The sequence below is a fragment of the Hibiscus syriacus genome, unplaced genomic scaffold (assembly GCF_006381635.1).
Source record: "Hibiscus syriacus cultivar Baekdansim isolate YM2019G1 unplaced genomic scaffold, ASM638163v2 tig00110831_pilon, whole genome shotgun sequence".
NCBI lineage: Eukaryota > Viridiplantae > Streptophyta > Magnoliopsida > Malvales > Malvaceae > Hibiscus > Hibiscus syriacus.
The window spans coordinates 6296278-6312800 of NW_024062882.1; the positions used below are offsets into that span (position 1 = coordinate 6296278).

The following is a 16523-nucleotide window of genomic DNA, read 5'->3' on the forward strand; positions in this document are numbered from 1 at the left end:
AATTGAAAATCACAAATAATAGAGATGTGCTTTGGTCCTAATAATTGGGGTAAAAAAACAAGTGAAAAAATTGTGTTGCTAATGAAAAGAAACCAAGAGTGAGTAGGCAAAGGTGTTTTGGATTTTGCATTTACCATGTATGCTCATGACCGAAGATTCTGAATTAAAATACATGGAAGGTAAGGGGGCGTTGGGGCCATGCTCAGACGGTTCGTTGGATTTTCTTCCAGCATTTTGAAATGGGGTTTATCACATAATGCATTATAATTAATTGAACAAAACTAAAATGAAGTCATGAGTTTTACTTGAGCATTAGTTTAAGGTAATTGAAGAAGACTAGTTAGAAGCAGCATGGTGTCATTGGATACTCTTGGCATTTGGCGTCACTTTAATTTTTTATTCTGCTTGGCGTTATCCTAAGAAAGAAGAATGAAGCACGTGCTTTGCAAGCATTCAGGTACACCAGTCTCTTAACTGCTATCCATTACAACCTATCGACTTTTTTTTCACATGTATGCTCCTTTTGAGTATCTAGGATGATCATGGGTCGGATTTATTTTTGACCTACCCAAATATAATACCTCTTCACCTGTTAGATTGTTAATAGAGCTTGTTAATATTTATTATTTTGTTATTAGGTAGTTACACTTTGGTTAATTTGTTAACAAGGCTTAATGGACCATATAAATCTCCTATTGTAATAGGTTAAAGTACACCTATTGTAATTTATCTCTACAGTTAGTAAAAAAACAACCCTGTAAAGTCGGGTCAAAACTCGTTCAGGTAAAATACTCATCGCTACTTGTATCATCATCCCATTTTCATTTTACTTTGATCTGTTCTTGCTAATAAATATTAGCAGAAACTACTAACTAGTAGACTCACTTGAGTGCATAAGCCTAGTGTTGAATGAACATTTGCATTTCCCAAGGAACTCAAATAAATCTTCTCAAATTGACTCATCAATGAATCAACAGCCTGAAGAAGATATCGAATGGCCAACTAAAAGAATTCATATTCAAGAAAAAATCCAAGTGTTCAGTAACTTGAGGCCCGGTATGTCAGTAACAACACCAAACAGAGAGACTTAAATCGCAGGAAGTAAAACAACTCTAGCATCTTTAGAATAAATACTGCAGTCTGGATATCTTATGCAGAAATTTTAAGCAGCATTTTGGGCTGCAAGCCTCTTCCTGGCTTCCTCAATGATCGATAACTTGATACCCTTGCCCTTAGGTAGGGACACCCATGGCTTTGTTCCTTTTCCGATGGTAAAGACGTTACCGAGACGAGTTGCAAACTCATGCCCAGCAGCATCTTGAACATGGATCGTCTCAAAGCTACCCTTGTGTTTCTCCCTGTTCTTAATTACTCCAACTCGCCCTCTGTTCCTCCCTCCAGTGACCATGACAACATTCCCAACATCAAACTTGATGAAATCAACAATTTTGTTGCTTTCAAGATCTAGCTTGATGGTGTCGTTAGCCTTGATCAAGGGATCAGGGTAACGGATAGTACGCCCATCATATGTATTTAGGTATGGGATACCTTTCTGGCCAAACTGGACGGACCGAACTTTGCAGAGCTTGAACTGCAGAATGCAAACTGTTATTACAAGGGTGAAGCTGGAAAACTTGAGTACTTATGTACAAATGTGATAACTAGCAGATCAAACAGTATACGAGTATTCAAACCTTGGTTTCATCACCAGTGATAGCATGGAGACGGAAACGTCCTTTGGTGTCATAAAGCAGACGGAAGTCCTCGTTTGTTTTAGGAATGGACACAACATCTGGCAGAAGATAGTAAAGCATAGTTGGGTAATATCAGAAGAGAGTAATTTTAGAAAAGCAGAGAAGGAGACATATCATGAAAAATGTAGCTTTCAAAGCTAATTAGGAACAAAACAGTGCTTAATTACAAGATCTAAGAATGTATTCCATAAAACTAAAACAGAACCGTCAATCATTCAGACTAGCGCTCACAAGGATTTGATCATATGATTCCGATGTCATGTGAAAACAGGGTAACCAAACCGAAGTATTTCATTCAACTAAATACTTTGTATAATGAGAACACAAAATGATCAAAACCGACAAACTAGGCCTTAAAATGAACTAAACCTTAAAATGAACTAAACGTTCATGAACCGTGCGGCGGGAAGTTCGTTTATGTGCGTTTATTTATTAAATGAACGAATATGAACATAGGTCTCGTTCGTTCATTTACATTCGTGTTCGTTCGGTTATGTTTGTTTATGTTCATTCATTTATGTTTAACCCAATATTCTTAAATCAATTTTGGTGACCAATTTGTAAGTATCTTAAAAATATTAACTAATATGATATTCTGATGACCAACTCCTTAATTAACCTAATTTTATTTGGAAAACCCAACAATATTTAACATGGTTTAGTTCTTTTTGAACGATCCATAAGCTGCATACCCAGCACCGTCAACATCCACTGCGCCGGAACCCTATGTGACTGCGCCATCAGCTGGTTATCCGATGAGCAAAGAGGAGTCCCAGAAACCGGTTGCTTTCGAAACCAAGTCCAAAGGTGATGGATTCCGGAAGGGATTTTAAGTATTAAGCATCATTTCTTCTACTCAAATAATCTTCTTTTCTTTCATATATAATGGAGTATTCGAATTTACAAGTAAATAGTGATCAACCAACAACTCAAGTCAGCTTACTTTGAACTCAAGAACCCAATAATGGTGAGGCCTTATTCCATAGGTTGAGAAGTTCTTTAACGCGTTTTAATCGAGCTCTTAAATTTTTTTTGAGTTCGAGCCTTTTCGAGTTCGAGTCGAGTTTTAATATTATATTTCGAGTTCGAGTCGAGCTTAATAATTTTAAGCTCGCGATTTTTCGAGTCGAGTTGACTTTGAAAGTTTTCGAGTTCGAGTCGAGCTCAACAATACTCGAGCTCGACTCGGCTCGTTTACACCCCTAGGTAGGGTCTCCAACGTTTATGTTCGTGTTCGTTTATTTATTAAATGAACGAACATGAACAAGTTATATTCCTTAATAAACAAACATGAACAAAAAAAAATTTGTTTGTTTATGTTCGTTTATTTATTAAATGAACGAACATGAACATACCTCCGTTCGTGTAAGTTCGGTTTGTTTACAAGCATACGACAAACTAAGCCCAAGAAGCAAAGAGAAAGTAAACATACCCATGAAACCAGCAGGATAGGTCTTATCAGTCCTAACCTTTCCATCGACCATAACATGCCTCTGCATGAGAATAGCAATGACTTCTCTATAGGTGAGAGCATACTTCAATCGGTTTCGCAGAATAAGGATCAACGGCAAGCATTCCCTAGACTTGTGGGGACCAGACGATGGCTTGGGGGCCTACAAAGATGAAAAAATAGAACCTTAATACATGAATCAAGAAGGTTAATTGTGCAAAAAAAGAGAACTGAAAGGACTAAAGTAAAATAGCAAAGTCGTATGGAATTGAAGGGATAAAGAAGATAACATACAAAAGCACCGCCAAGCTTGTCAAGCATCCAATGCCTAGGGGCATTGAGCCTCTTCAAATGTTTCTTCAACCCTCTAGCCTGCAATATACAACCAAGAAAAAAATATTGTAAATGAAATTGTAATGTACAAGATATCAAATTGTCTAGCCGTGTCAAACAGAGAACAATGAAGGTAGAGCGTGAAAATCTAAGGCTCCATTATATATCAAACGCTAATCAAGCTAAGAATTAGCTAGATCCCAACTATTCAGATCAATGGCACCACCCAAAACACATACAGCCAAATGCCCGATACTATAAATGAACAGTGGGACGCACAGGAAACCCAGAAATCATAAATGTCCCAAATCAATGAAGGTAGACCACTTTTCATTTGTTAATAAAGCTAGCTCAATACGTAAAACAACAGTGATTAAACAATCAAAACAGAAAAAAAATGAAATTCAAATAACTTATCAAAGAATAAAAAAGAAATCAAGAAATGCTAAGTGAATCAAAGTTGGAAAACCAGAAGAAACTGACCATCTTGGAGAAATGAGGCCGCTTTGCTCAAAGTCTGTGTCTTGGTAGAGGTTAAAGACAAGAAACCCTAAGAACTGGATATATTAATAGGGTGAGGGCATTATAGGGTTATCGATCCAAATATGAATTGGGATTATTTTGTTTGATTAATTTGATTATGATATAAGATTATAATATTTATTTATATTTCATTGAATTATTATTGCTAGTATTTAATTTTAAAGTAAAATTAATTTTTAAATAGTTTGGATTTATAAGATGATTTATTAAAATTTTGAAAAATAAATAAATAAGGATTCAAGAATACATGAAGCCTTCAAACTTATGAAAAATATCAGTTAATTCTCTGAATATTTTACACTCAATTAAATCTATAAACTAATAAATTAAATCAATTAATCATTTGAGTAAGTTTGATTATTTTTCTTTAATATGATTATTAAATCTTAACAGTTATTTATGAGATATTAATACTGTTAGATTATGGTTTTGTCACGTGAAGTTTATATATTTTTCAAATAAATCTTTTGTTTAATAGATTAGAGTGATTGTAAGGTACTACACTCTTCATACATAACAACTTGAACCCATGATCTCTAAGAAGAGCAATGACTCTTAAATCATTAACGTCACTTAATCAGTTTCATAAATATATATTTAAGGTATTTATTTATATATGTATAAATATAATGTAATGTGTTAATATTAAATTATTAATATATTAATATATTTCATTATATGTTTTTTTATATATAATATTGAATTTTTTAACTACGTCAATGGTCACTAATATTTGGATAAGTGTTTGTTTTCACCACTGATGTTTGAAATGTCACAAATCGATCATTAATGTTATCGTTTGTTACAAAATGGTCACTCAATGTTAACAGCCGTTAACAATCGTTACTGCAGTAACGGAATACTGACGTGGCACGTTAAATCAACTTACTCGGTATGTTTGACCGACCATTTGACTCTTTTTCTTCTTTTTCATCTTCTTCGTCCTCCTCCCATTAACCACCCACGACCATTTCAGACAAAACTATGCAAGAAAAAACACAGTGACAAAAAGATAACATCAAAAGTAAAGACAAAACCATGACAGCCACCTGGTGTCTTCTTATTTTTTTTTCATGTTTCAACTGCTCCTAGTCTTTCCCTAACCAAAAGTATAAACCCAAATTTATCTTTAAAATCTAAGCATTCCAAGTAGCTTATTATTATTATTATTATCATTTTTCACTTCTATGTTTTGCTGCTCCTATACATATATCATATAATGTACACAATATTATATATAGTGTGTCAATGTCGGATTTTTTTTAAACGTGTAATACTAACTGAACTAGGACTAATAGTATAATGTCATGCCCATGTGTAACTGATGTTGTATGAATCCTCAGAGTCTAATGTCATGCCCATGTGCAACTGATGTTGTATACTCTTTGATGTTCCAACAATCTGCATTCATACGTAATTAAACAAAAAACTGGTTCAAATTATAATCTTCATTTTCTCGACTACCAAACAGAACCCGAGAAAATTATAAACAGGGGAATTGTACCTTGCAACCAAGGCCGTGGCTAGGTTGTTGGAGGCCCTGAGCAAATTCTTGTAAAGGGGCCCTTAGATCTAGAAATTATTTTTCTAAAATAATAAATGACTAATTTCATTAACTTAAGATAGTAATTTCAAATCATCAATTACATCACATCCATAAAAAAAATACAACTTACAAATTCACTTAAAACGTGATACTCGTATTACATTCTTTGAAACAAAATCATCTATAAAAGTTTCAATATCAACGTCTTCCAAAATATCACTCTCAATAGATATTAAAGCAAGTCCATTTAGTCTTTCTTGTGTCATGTTTGTCCTTAAGTATGACTTGAGCAACTTTAGCTTTGAAAAACTCCTCTCTGCAGAAGCAACAATAACAGGTATAGTCAATAAAATTCTGTATGCAATTGTGACATTTGGAAAGTAATTGAAGCGTTTCAAGAACCTTAATATATTCATTGCTCCCATCTTTTCCTTAGGTAACATCTCTCTAAGCAATTTTAACTCAGTAAAAAGATCATTTCCATGACAATCAGAAAACTCACCTCTCCTAAGTGCATTTTCAAAGTGACTACAACATGATTGGAGTTTAATGTCATCCATTGATTGCAAATTTTCAGAAGTAAACAAAAATCCAAAAACACTCATATAATTCATATTGTTCAAACCTTTTTTCCAATGATGAAATAGCTTGATCAACAATGTAGATAAAATATTGAATTCTAAATTATTCCTCTGGAGATAATGATGTCTCCTCACTATCAACCTCATCAATTTGTCTTTTTTACGTATTATATGCCTTTGAGGAAAGATAGGGTTGACTCCAATTTTCAATGGCTATTTTTTTTGCACGGTCCATGGCATTTGAAAGTCCAACATCTCTATAATTTCTGAAAAAAGAAATCAATCCTTTTATCTCACACATAGCAATATCAATCACCATATTTTTTGACTGTAGATATTTGCTAACCTTGTTCACAACAGATAAAATATCATACCAAATGATTGTAGATAGTAAAAACTCAAAACTACCAAGCTCATTAGTTGCTAAAGATTTTGCTTCACTCTGAGTTTTAGAATCAATATCAACAGTAGCTACTTCAAGTAAGGCTTCCCTTAATTCAATAATTTGAAATCTTATTGCTGTGATACTATCAATTCGACTTTCCCAACGTGTGGCTGACAGTGATTTGGGAGTATACTCTTTCACATAATGTTTTAAAATATCCCACCTCTTTGTTGAACGAGCAAATATAGTATATATGCGTTGAACTAATCCAAAAAAGTCCCTTGCTTTATTTGAAGTGTTTGCAATGTCACACAAAACCAAATTAAGACTATGACAATCATATGGAGTATAAAAAGCTCTAGGATTCAAATCTAATAGTCTTTTTTGCACACATTGATGTTTACCTTTCATATTAGACCCATTATCATATCCTTGACCTTTAATATTATATATATCAAGATCATGGGATTTAAGCACATCTTCTAACACTTTAAAAAGTCCTTGGCCAGTTGTATCATTAACTTGTAAGAACTCGATAAAAAATTCTTCAATTTTAAAAGTATTAGAAGAACCATCAACACACCTTATAATTAGAGTCATTTGTTCCTGGTGACTAGCATATGGTGTGCAATCTAACATCACAAAAAAATATCTAGCTTCTTTTATTCTATTGATAATAATAGATCTAATCTTGGAGGAAAGCAAAAGTGTCAACTCGTTTTGAATGTCATTACTTAGATAATGGTAATGAATCTTACCACTAGTAATACGTTGAACATGTTCGATCACTACAGGATCAACTCAACCAACATTTCTATCAAACCCAAAAAATTCCCATTGCTCTTTTGATATAATTTTCCATCCCCCCCCGAAATGCTAGGTTATTTTTAGCAAGATACTTCACAATAACAATAATTCTAATAATTACATTTTTTAAATACTCTTTTTCTTTCTTGAATTGTTCTTGAGCAACTTTATCAATTGTTTCATTTTGTTGCAGCCTATGCCTAAGTTCACACCAAGTTGCCATGTTTAGTACATGGTCAATACTTGTTTCATGTTCTGTAACTCTGGTACTAAGATGCATCCAATTATTATATCCTTCGTTTATTAAATTACCTATCCTAGGACCAAGACCTTTTTTAAAAATCTTACAACAAAAACAAAACACTTTGTCGAGTTCTTTCGAATAAACAAGCCATTCCCTATCACAAGTTTCGCCATTCGACAAATATCTTGTATAAAAGGTTGAAGAAAATCTATGAGAAAATTTGTCTTTGGGGCCTTTCACAATGCTCAAGTCTCTTTTAGGGCCATTTACAGCCAAAATGTCAATCAATTTAGACTCAAGAGAATCCCATTTTCTTGGATCATATATGTCAACATAAACAGATTCATTTTGTTTAGCATTGCGGTTAGTATGATCAGAATTATGGTCCACATTTTGTTCAGAATTATGGGAATATTGGCATTCTTCTTATTAACAACACCATCCACAATTTCCTCTTCTTCAACATTCTCGCCATCGACATTAGTTCCATTTAATTCCTGAGAGTGAGAATTAACATTATTTTCCTCTATTTGGGTATCCTTTTTTAAAAAACTTATCCAAAGCACCTTTTTGAGACTAAATTAATTGTTCTACTATTTTAGTTTTTTGACACTTTTTATATCCAGATTGATATTTTCGAATCATATTGAACAAAATTAACACAAATCAAAAACAAATCAGAGTGAGATAAGATAGCACCAGAGTTCTGAGTTCAACTTCCAATTTGGCATGTCATCTACTCCAACTCGGCAACTCTCCTCAAATTGACATCATCAAATCTGCAATTTAAATACAATAATAAGAACTAATTTAAACTAAGAAAAAAAGGTTGAACCATTAAATTGAAAATAAGTAATACCCATCTCTTTAATTTCTCCTGGAAATGGAATATTCAATTTCTCAAAATTGAAATTATTAAAGAGATTGAATTTGGGAAAATATGCAGGAATTAAGAAAGAAGAATCGAAGTGTGTGGAATAATAAGAAGGAAACATGCATTTTTGCCTTTTTTAAGTAATATTATAATTGAAAAAGCTGGAAATCACATGCAAAGCAGTTGAAAAACTGGAAATCACATGCAGAACTGTTGAAAAGCTGGAACAATAGCAAAGCATTAGTAACTGGGCCGTTGAAATCACATGCAAAGCATTAGTAACAATAGCAAAGTATTAATACAACTGTATTACACCAAATATATTAAAAAGGTTATGTTTTCGTGTTCCCAAAGGCCAAATGTATGTTTCTTTATAGCAGTATTTTGGGGGCCCTATTTTTGTGGGGGCCCTGCATCGTCGCGCAGTTCACGCCGGCTCAGCCACGTCCCTGCTTGGGCTTGATTTTACGGACAATGGTTAATGGGAGGAAAAAGAAGAAGAAAGAAGAGTCAAACGGTTGGTCAAACATGCTGAGTTAGTTGGTTTAACATGTCACGTTATCATTCCGTTACTGTAGTAACTATTTGTTAACGACGATTAAAAAATAGTGACTTTTGTAACAAGCGATAACATTAGTGATCGATTTGTGACTTTTCAAACATCAATTGAGAAAACAAATACTTACCCAAACATTAGTGACTATTGGCGTAGTTTACCCTTTTTTTAATAGAAAGAGGTAGGACCATAAATGAAACGAGACAGATCGTGAGCTATTCGAGATCGACTCAACCAAAGCTTAATAAATACTCGAGCTCGAGCTCTTAATGAGCTGAAACGAGCTACTTGATACTCGACTTGAAAAACTCGCAAACAACTCGAAAATATAATATATTAAGATTTTGTTTTTTACAAAATAAATTATTAATAATATTAACATTTATTTATTGATATTTAAAAAATACATTATAAAATTTTCATGTATTTAAGGTTCAAGTTTGAGTTTTAATTGAGTTAAGTTTAAGAATTTTTTTTATTTAGAGCTTTTTTGAGCTTATACAAGTTTTAATTGATAATTTCGAGTTCGGGTGGAGCTTGAAAATTGTAGACTTGTGAATTTTTAAGTCGAGTCGAACTCTATTTTTAAGTTTTCAAATATAGTCTAACTTAATAATATTCGAACTGGACTCCACTCGTTTACATCCCTCGAAAGAGTCTTAAACTTGGCTAACCCGTAATAAATTTTGTATATGGAGGGCCTAACACATCCCTTACTAATAGCAGCATGATGTTAGTAGTTGCATGGAATATACCCCAAATTTCAGCTTGTAAGAGGGCGGTGATACCAACGAAATGGTGAAAATTGGAAGCCAAGAACCATCACTAGAATGTAGAGCTCCTCCGATATTAAAATTAGAAATTTGATGAGTTGGAATCATTTAAATAAGATCAGGGATTTGAATCCTTTTAGCAATGTTAATTGTTTCTTACTGATAAACCCCTCGCTGCCGCCGCCTCCTGATTCGTTTTCACTTGTAGCTGTGTCATGAAAAGCTTAAACTTTTACTTGGGCACTGTTGCTTCCGATACTTGGACTGACCAGATTTGAAACTATATGATCAAAAGTCCACCGCCCTTGTCTTGATTTTTCCTCTCTGCACTTGCACTCATCGTCTCTTTCTCAATTTGTTTAGTTCGGTCTTCCCCCATCAACGCCATTAGTTTTCTCTTCCCCTTGTTGTTCTTCAGCTACTGGGTTTTGTCTTTCTTCATCGTCTACCCTGGGATTTACTGCTTCAGGCACAACATCTTCCAGCTTGCCTGGTTTCTTTTAAGATCGAATAGGGTATTCTTAATCAAGAGTTGATGGAACCGGCAAGTGTTGTTTATATTGAAAGGAGGTTAAGGGGGAGTGACGGTTCAAGTAACATGTGGGGAAAGTGAAATGGGTTACAAGTATTAGTTAACAATGAGTGTCACTTTGCTTACAACGTGCATTGTTTTGCCCATTGCTTATAGTTGCCACTAGTAACTGTAGCGAAAGAGGTCATACATGTTTATCATTTTTTTACAAGTTATTCTTTATTATCAATGTTGTTCTTGTCTCATATAAGCGCATCGATGAACTAAAAAATGTTTATTCTGAAGAGATAAATCATTTGATTGAAGAAGAACAATTTGAAACTGGAACTGGTTTGAATCAAAAAAGTAATTTGCAGAGGGCGGGTGATACTCGATGGGATTCTTACTTGACATCAATTTCAAGTTTGATAAAAATGTTTAGTGCCACTTGTGTTGTGTTATATAAACCCATTGATGAAGGAAGTACATCTTATGAACGTGGAGAAGCGGCGACAACTTTAGAGACTTTGACTTCCTTTGATTTTGTCTTCGTTTTACATCTTATTAAAAAAATATTAGAAATCACTGATTCACTTTCTCAATCATTACAACGAAAATCTCAGTATATTTTGAATTCACTACATCTTGTTGAGAGTTCAAAGATACTTTTGCAGAAATTTAGAGATCATGGATGGAATAATATTTTTATGGATGTTACCTCATTTTGTGAAAGTCGCAACATAAATATCCAAAATATGAGTTCTATTTATAGAGAAATAGGAGGTCGCGCTCGTCGCTAACAAGATCATTTTACAGTTGAACATCATTATCGAGTATAAATGTTTTATGCTATAGTTGATGTTCAACTACAAGAGTTAAACAATAGATTTAATGAGAAGTCGATAGAGTTATTAACTCTTGGTTGTGATTTGGAGCCAAGAGATGGTGACAAATTTTTCAAGGTTGAAGATGTTTACAATCTTGTGAATAAATTTTATCCGGAGGATTTCAGTGAAGTTGAAAAGAATGATTTACGAACGATATTGCGTCATTATGAGGTGGAGTTATCTTGGAATTTAGGTCTAAGAAAATTGTTGACAATCTCTGACCTAAGTCAGTGGTTGGTGGATACTAAGAAAGTGAACACTTATCCATATATATTCCAAACGGTAAAACTTCTATGGACTCTCTCAGTTTCTACAGCAAGTACTGAAAGAGTTTTTTCTACAATGAATATCACCAAGACAACACTTCGCAACAAAATGGAGGATGAAATTTTAGAGTTGCATGCTTATCAACATTGAAAGAGATATTGCAAGGAGCTTTAGTACAACATCGCTCGTTGATGCATTTCGAGATTTGAAGGAACGACGCGTTTTATTGTGATTATGTGATAGTTATGTATTTTGCACTTTTTAAAATCGTATTTTTTATTTTTAAATTTTTAATTTCATATAAATATAGAACTATGCATATTTGATGTTATCATTTTTTTTGAAATAACAAATAATAAAGGTAAAATTAAATATATAACTTAAAGTTGTTAAAAAGATTCGACTTCTGTTGAGATTTAGTTCTGGCTCCGTCCCTGCTCAACACTACATACATACACACACAATTTTTTTTTAATCTTTGTTACTCTGTACATCAAGATTTCTGGTGAACTTTTTTGTAATAGAGATTTCGGATGAATATCTTTGAACACACAACATTCGAACTGTTATATCTCTCAAGAAATCACAATCTTTTGATATGATTTTTTTTAATAAGTCCCACGTGATTCATCAAAATTGATCATCAAATAAGTCTGTCTATTCTATCAACCAACAAGTACTTATCATAGACCTACATCGACACCAACACTAAGGTTATTATAAAGCCTCTCGATGTAGACCGAGAGGGGACATTGGAATCCAATATCTCTATGTTCACCCTTCTTCCTCACAAAAAAAGAAGGCTTTCATACTAAGGGCAATTTAGTCACTAGCTGCAACTCTCCATCCAAAACAAAAGAATAGAATGTATAGTCTATAACCATTCTAAATTTTTTTTTACCTATAAACAAATATGTAGGCAACTAGCATCATATCCAGATGTTGAAGAAAAGAGTTTCAACAATTTGATGCATTTTACAGGAAGCAAAAAGCCATTATAAGCAATTGCTTGTAGAGTTGAATCATGGTAAATAAGGTAATCCCATGTCTAAAATATGTAAATCTCATCATCAACACGTAACTCATTGCATGTGATCCAAACATGTATTAGGTATATAAAATATTGGTTGTCTCTGTCAACTAGGTCCCCTCTTGTTACTAGGGATGGCAATGGGTCGGGTCGGGTTTTTGGGCCACCGACCAAAAAATCTGACCCGATCCGAGAAGAAAGGGTTCTCCACCCGTGACTCAACCGACCTGACAAAATTAAGGTTTCACCCGACCCGACTCGACCTGAATATATGACTTAGAAATCGACCCGACCTGACTCGACCCGAAATAATAAAAAAATATATTTTTATTCAATAAAAACAATGACTTAATTGAACAAAATTATATATAGAGGGTATTATTATAATTATCCCTAAATATATAGGGTAAAATTATATATATTTTTCGGGTCAGGTTTTTTCCACCCTAAACCTGACCGAACCTGAATTTTTTTTTAAAAAAATCCGACCCGATCGAGTCGGAACCCGTCAGGTTCAGGTTGAGTTGTCATCCCTACTTGTTACATGGTTCACTGAAAGTGAAAGAACACTAAGGTCATCATCCCAATTCTCAACTATAAAGACCCACGAATACTGAAGATTCATCATTGTGCAAAAAAGCTCTTAAAAATCATGGGTTATCTTCGACCTTTGATCTTCTTTGTTCTGGCAGCTTTTCCTTTCATGTTTATTTTGTTGGAAGCGTAGGTGGGCTCTCGGTAATTTATAACTCGAACTATTATTGATACGAAGCAAAAAGATGTTACAACGATGTTACCCCAATATCACAACACTACAACACGAGTTGCGGCTAATTTACAAACACAACCTCGCTATTCTAAGCTTTGCTAACCTCTCTCAAATTCTCTCTAGCTTTTCTAAGCTTTCAATCATATTCCATCTCATATGTATTCATATAAACTAAAGCTATCAACATATATATTTATAGGAATAATAAACCGCCTAATTTTATGCTCAGGATGCTTCTCAATTTCTCTCCTTTAATTTGCTTCAATTCACTGCCTTAAATTCCTTTACAACTAAGCAATTTATTTGTTTCTTTCACCTTTCATATCCACATGGTTATTTGTGTATCCATGCAACTTGTATATTTCCTTTGCTTTATATCCATCTTTTTTGACTTTTCAACTTTGTTGTAGGTTCTACACTATTCTTTCCTTATCAAGTTTAATTTCTAACACTCCCCCTCAGACTTGATTTTCCATTTCGATCTTTTCTCCACTTGTCATCTCCAATCGATGCTTCATTTCTTGGCAAGTGCACGCTGCTGCGGCTATGTATTCTTCTTTGTTTTTTCGACACCTTGTAGAGATTTTTGCAAAATCTCCCACGGTTGTTTTGCGGTTTTTGCATTAGAAATTTTTTGCAAAGGTAGATTCGTCTACTCCTTGAAAAAAAAGAACAACGCTCTTTTATTTTGTTTCCTGGGATTCTTTCAATACATTTTTTTCATCATTGGTCAGGACTGCTTCTGCTACTGCATTTTCAGGCTCGATGTAACCATCTTCGATGATATCCCGACAATGTTGGGAGCCTAGTAACGCCTTCATTTGAATGCTCCAATTACCATAATTTGTCTTTGTCAATTTTGGGATTTGAGGTTGAATCATGTTGGCCATCTTCTCTACCACGTTAAACTCGAGCCAAGCTCTAGATACCACTTGTTGGAAGCGTATGTGTGCTCTCGGTAATTTATAACTCGAACTATTATTGATACGAAGCAAAATATGTTACAACGACGTTACCCCAATATCACAACACTACAACACTAGCTGCAGTTAGTTTACAAACACAACCTCGTTATTCTAAGTTTTGTTAAGCTCTCTCAAATTTTCTCTAGCTTTTCTAAGCTTTCAATCATATTCCATCTCATATGTATTCATATAAACTATAGCTATCAACACATATACTTATAGAAGTAATAAATCGTCTAATTTTATGCTCTGGATGGATGTTTCTCAATTTCTCTCCTTGAATTTGCTTCAATCCACCGCCTTAAATTCCTTCACAACTAAGCATTTCATTTGTTTCTTTCACCTTTCATATCCACGTGGTTATTTGTGTATCCATGCAACTTGTATATTTCCTTTGCTTTATAGTCATCTTTTTTGACTTTTCAACTTTGTTGTAGGTTCTACACAATTCTTTCCTTATGAGTTTGATTTCTAACATATTTCTCCGTCTCTTTCCTCTTTAGATCATGATCGTGTTACTTTGTCACTGTACTATGAAACTTTAAGCCCATAATGTGCCTCTTTTATCTCGAATAACCTTGTTAAGGTCTTCCAAACTGATATGTATACCATTGTCAATCTAAGGTTGATCCCTTGGGCAATGCCGACGTTGTTGGCGATAGGATCCGTTGCCAAGTTAGAACTCCATTCTTCATTTTCATGTATTCTCATGATTAAAGAAGTTTAATCTTTTGTAACAATATGTAGCATGGAGAAGATGAATGCTACTTAAATGCTATAGATAGTTGTGTCATCCACTTGTGGCATGATGTGGTAATTTCTACTAGCCAAAAGTATTTGGATTTTGATTCGTCTCGGACTAGTGTTTAATTGCTTTACTGTGGTTCAGAAAACGCACTTCGATTTCGTTCGCTGCACGGAGGAACAAAGGTTAAATGTATCTGTTAACAGCAAAGAAGCAAAGTGGAGAAATTGCAGTGATCAGCTGGGATTGAGAGCAGATATGATAAACAAGTGCTACTCTACTGGACTTGGAATCAAGGTTGGTTGTATATCTTGCTTCACTTCGTTTAATCATGTCATTCTTCCTTTAACACTGAATTGCATGCAAATTAATGTTTGATAGCTTCTGCTACGATACGTAACGAGACTGTGAATCTCAATCCACCTCATGAATATGTTCCATGGGTGGTGGTGAATAATCATGCACTCAAAGATGTGAGTTCCACTCTGTGCGACTTTGAAGTAACTTTTGTGACAGGTAACTTGAATGTTTATTTCATGTTGCAGGACTTTGAGAATTTTGTGGAATATGTCTGTGATGCTTATCAAGGAGATCCTAAACCAGAGGCTTGCAAAACACAATCATCGGAGTCGGCTCGACCCCCCGATGAGATCACAAAAAATATCCGTCCAGGCTGCTATGCTAGTGAATTTTCACGAACTTGAAATAGATCTTAAAAGAGGCCTTAGCTTCTGCTTTGTCCAATGCAGCTACTTCACCATTCACCATCCACAAACTGTAATAAAACCAGCTGCTAGTTATCATTATATGAGACTTGTAACAGCTGATTCTATGAATGAAAAATCAACATCCTTTTGTTTTATGTCTGTGTGGATATTGGAACTAAATATATAAATTGGAGAACCATAACCATTGTGGGATATATATATATATATATATATGTTAAAACTTAGTTTCAAAGTTTGGTAGATGTTTGTTGAAAATAGGAATGGGTAAATTCACTTTAGTCATTGCACTTTAGGGTATTTTCAAAGATTAGTCCATAAGTTTCAACTATAAATACCCTAGCTCATTTAGCTTCAAATAATCCCAAAATCCTAAATCATTTATTTCTCCCAATACTAGAGAGTTTCTTGTGATTAGTGAGTGTTTTGTAAACACCTATAAATTTTCTCTCTTAGTAAAAGATATGCAGCAGTCCGGAGACGTAAGCACAATTGGCTGAACTCCGTTATCAATTTTCGGGTATTATTTTTCCGCTTTTATTTTGCATTCTTACTAATCTGGTTATAGGGAAATTACTTGTTTACTCGTTTATTTTCCAACAACTGGTATCAGAGCTTTTGGTTGTAAATTTTATCAATTTTTACGAGGTTACAATTCATTACTATTCACATGAATAGTGAATTTCGTGAATTGTAAAAATTTTATCGACGATACAAATTTGTCGACGGAGGTGTTCTAATACATGGTGGTTCGCAAGAATTGTCATAAACGATCCAA

The 16523-nt window shown here is 34.1% G+C and overlaps 2 protein-coding genes across 2 annotated transcripts; one reads left to right on the forward strand and one right to left on the reverse strand.

Annotated features, from left to right (window-relative positions):
• Nucleotides 1-1134: 1134 nt before the first annotated feature.
• Nucleotides 1135-4151, reverse strand: LOC120142662 (40S ribosomal protein S4). Its single transcript, XM_039157190.1, has 5 exons — nt 4021-4151; nt 3499-3576; nt 3187-3367; nt 1695-1792; nt 1135-1591 (listed from the first exon to the last, which is right to left on the reverse strand). Exons 1-5 carry the CDS (start codon nt 4021-4023, stop codon nt 1163-1165), a joined length of 789 nt encoding a protein of 262 aa, XP_039013121.1. The 5' UTR covers nt 4024-4151; the 3' UTR covers nt 1135-1162.
• A 4840-nt stretch (nt 4152-8991) lies between these two features.
• LOC120142906 (gamma-interferon-responsive lysosomal thiol protein-like) lies at nt 8992-15836 on the forward strand. Its single transcript, XM_039157374.1, has 7 exons — nt 8992-9034; nt 10265-10339; nt 11213-11526; nt 15023-15088; nt 15165-15324; nt 15402-15493; nt 15566-15836. Exons 1-7 carry the CDS (start codon nt 8992-8994, stop codon nt 15722-15724), a joined length of 909 nt encoding a protein of 302 aa, XP_039013305.1. The 3' UTR covers nt 15725-15836.
• The last annotated feature ends 687 nt before the right edge of the window (nt 15837-16523 follow it).

What these genes read in the sequence shown, in the direction of transcription:
- LOC120142662 (XM_039157190.1), bottom strand. An exon ending in ACAAGCTTGGCGGTGCTTTT is followed by an intron (nt 3,368 to 3,498) that starts GTATGTTATCTT and finishes TCATCTTTGTAG; the next exon opens with GCCCCCAAGCCATCGTCTGG. An exon ending in CTATCCTGCTGGTTTCATGG is followed by an intron (nt 1,793 to 3,186) that starts GTATGTTTACTT and finishes ATCTTCTGCCAG; the next exon opens with ATGTTGTGTCCATTCCTAAA.
- LOC120142906 (XM_039157374.1), top strand. Translation starts at nt 8,992, where the DNA reads ATGGTTAATGGGAGGAAAAAGAAGAAGAAAGAAGAGTCAAACG. An exon ending in TCCACTTGTGGCATGATGTG is followed by an intron (nt 15,089 to 15,164) that starts GTAATTTCTACT and finishes ACTGTGGTTCAG; the next exon opens with AAAACGCACTTCGATTTCGT. An exon ending in ACTTGGAATCAAGGTTGGTT is followed by an intron (nt 15,325 to 15,401) that starts GTATATCTTGCT and finishes AATGTTTGATAG; the next exon opens with CTTCTGCTACGATACGTAAC.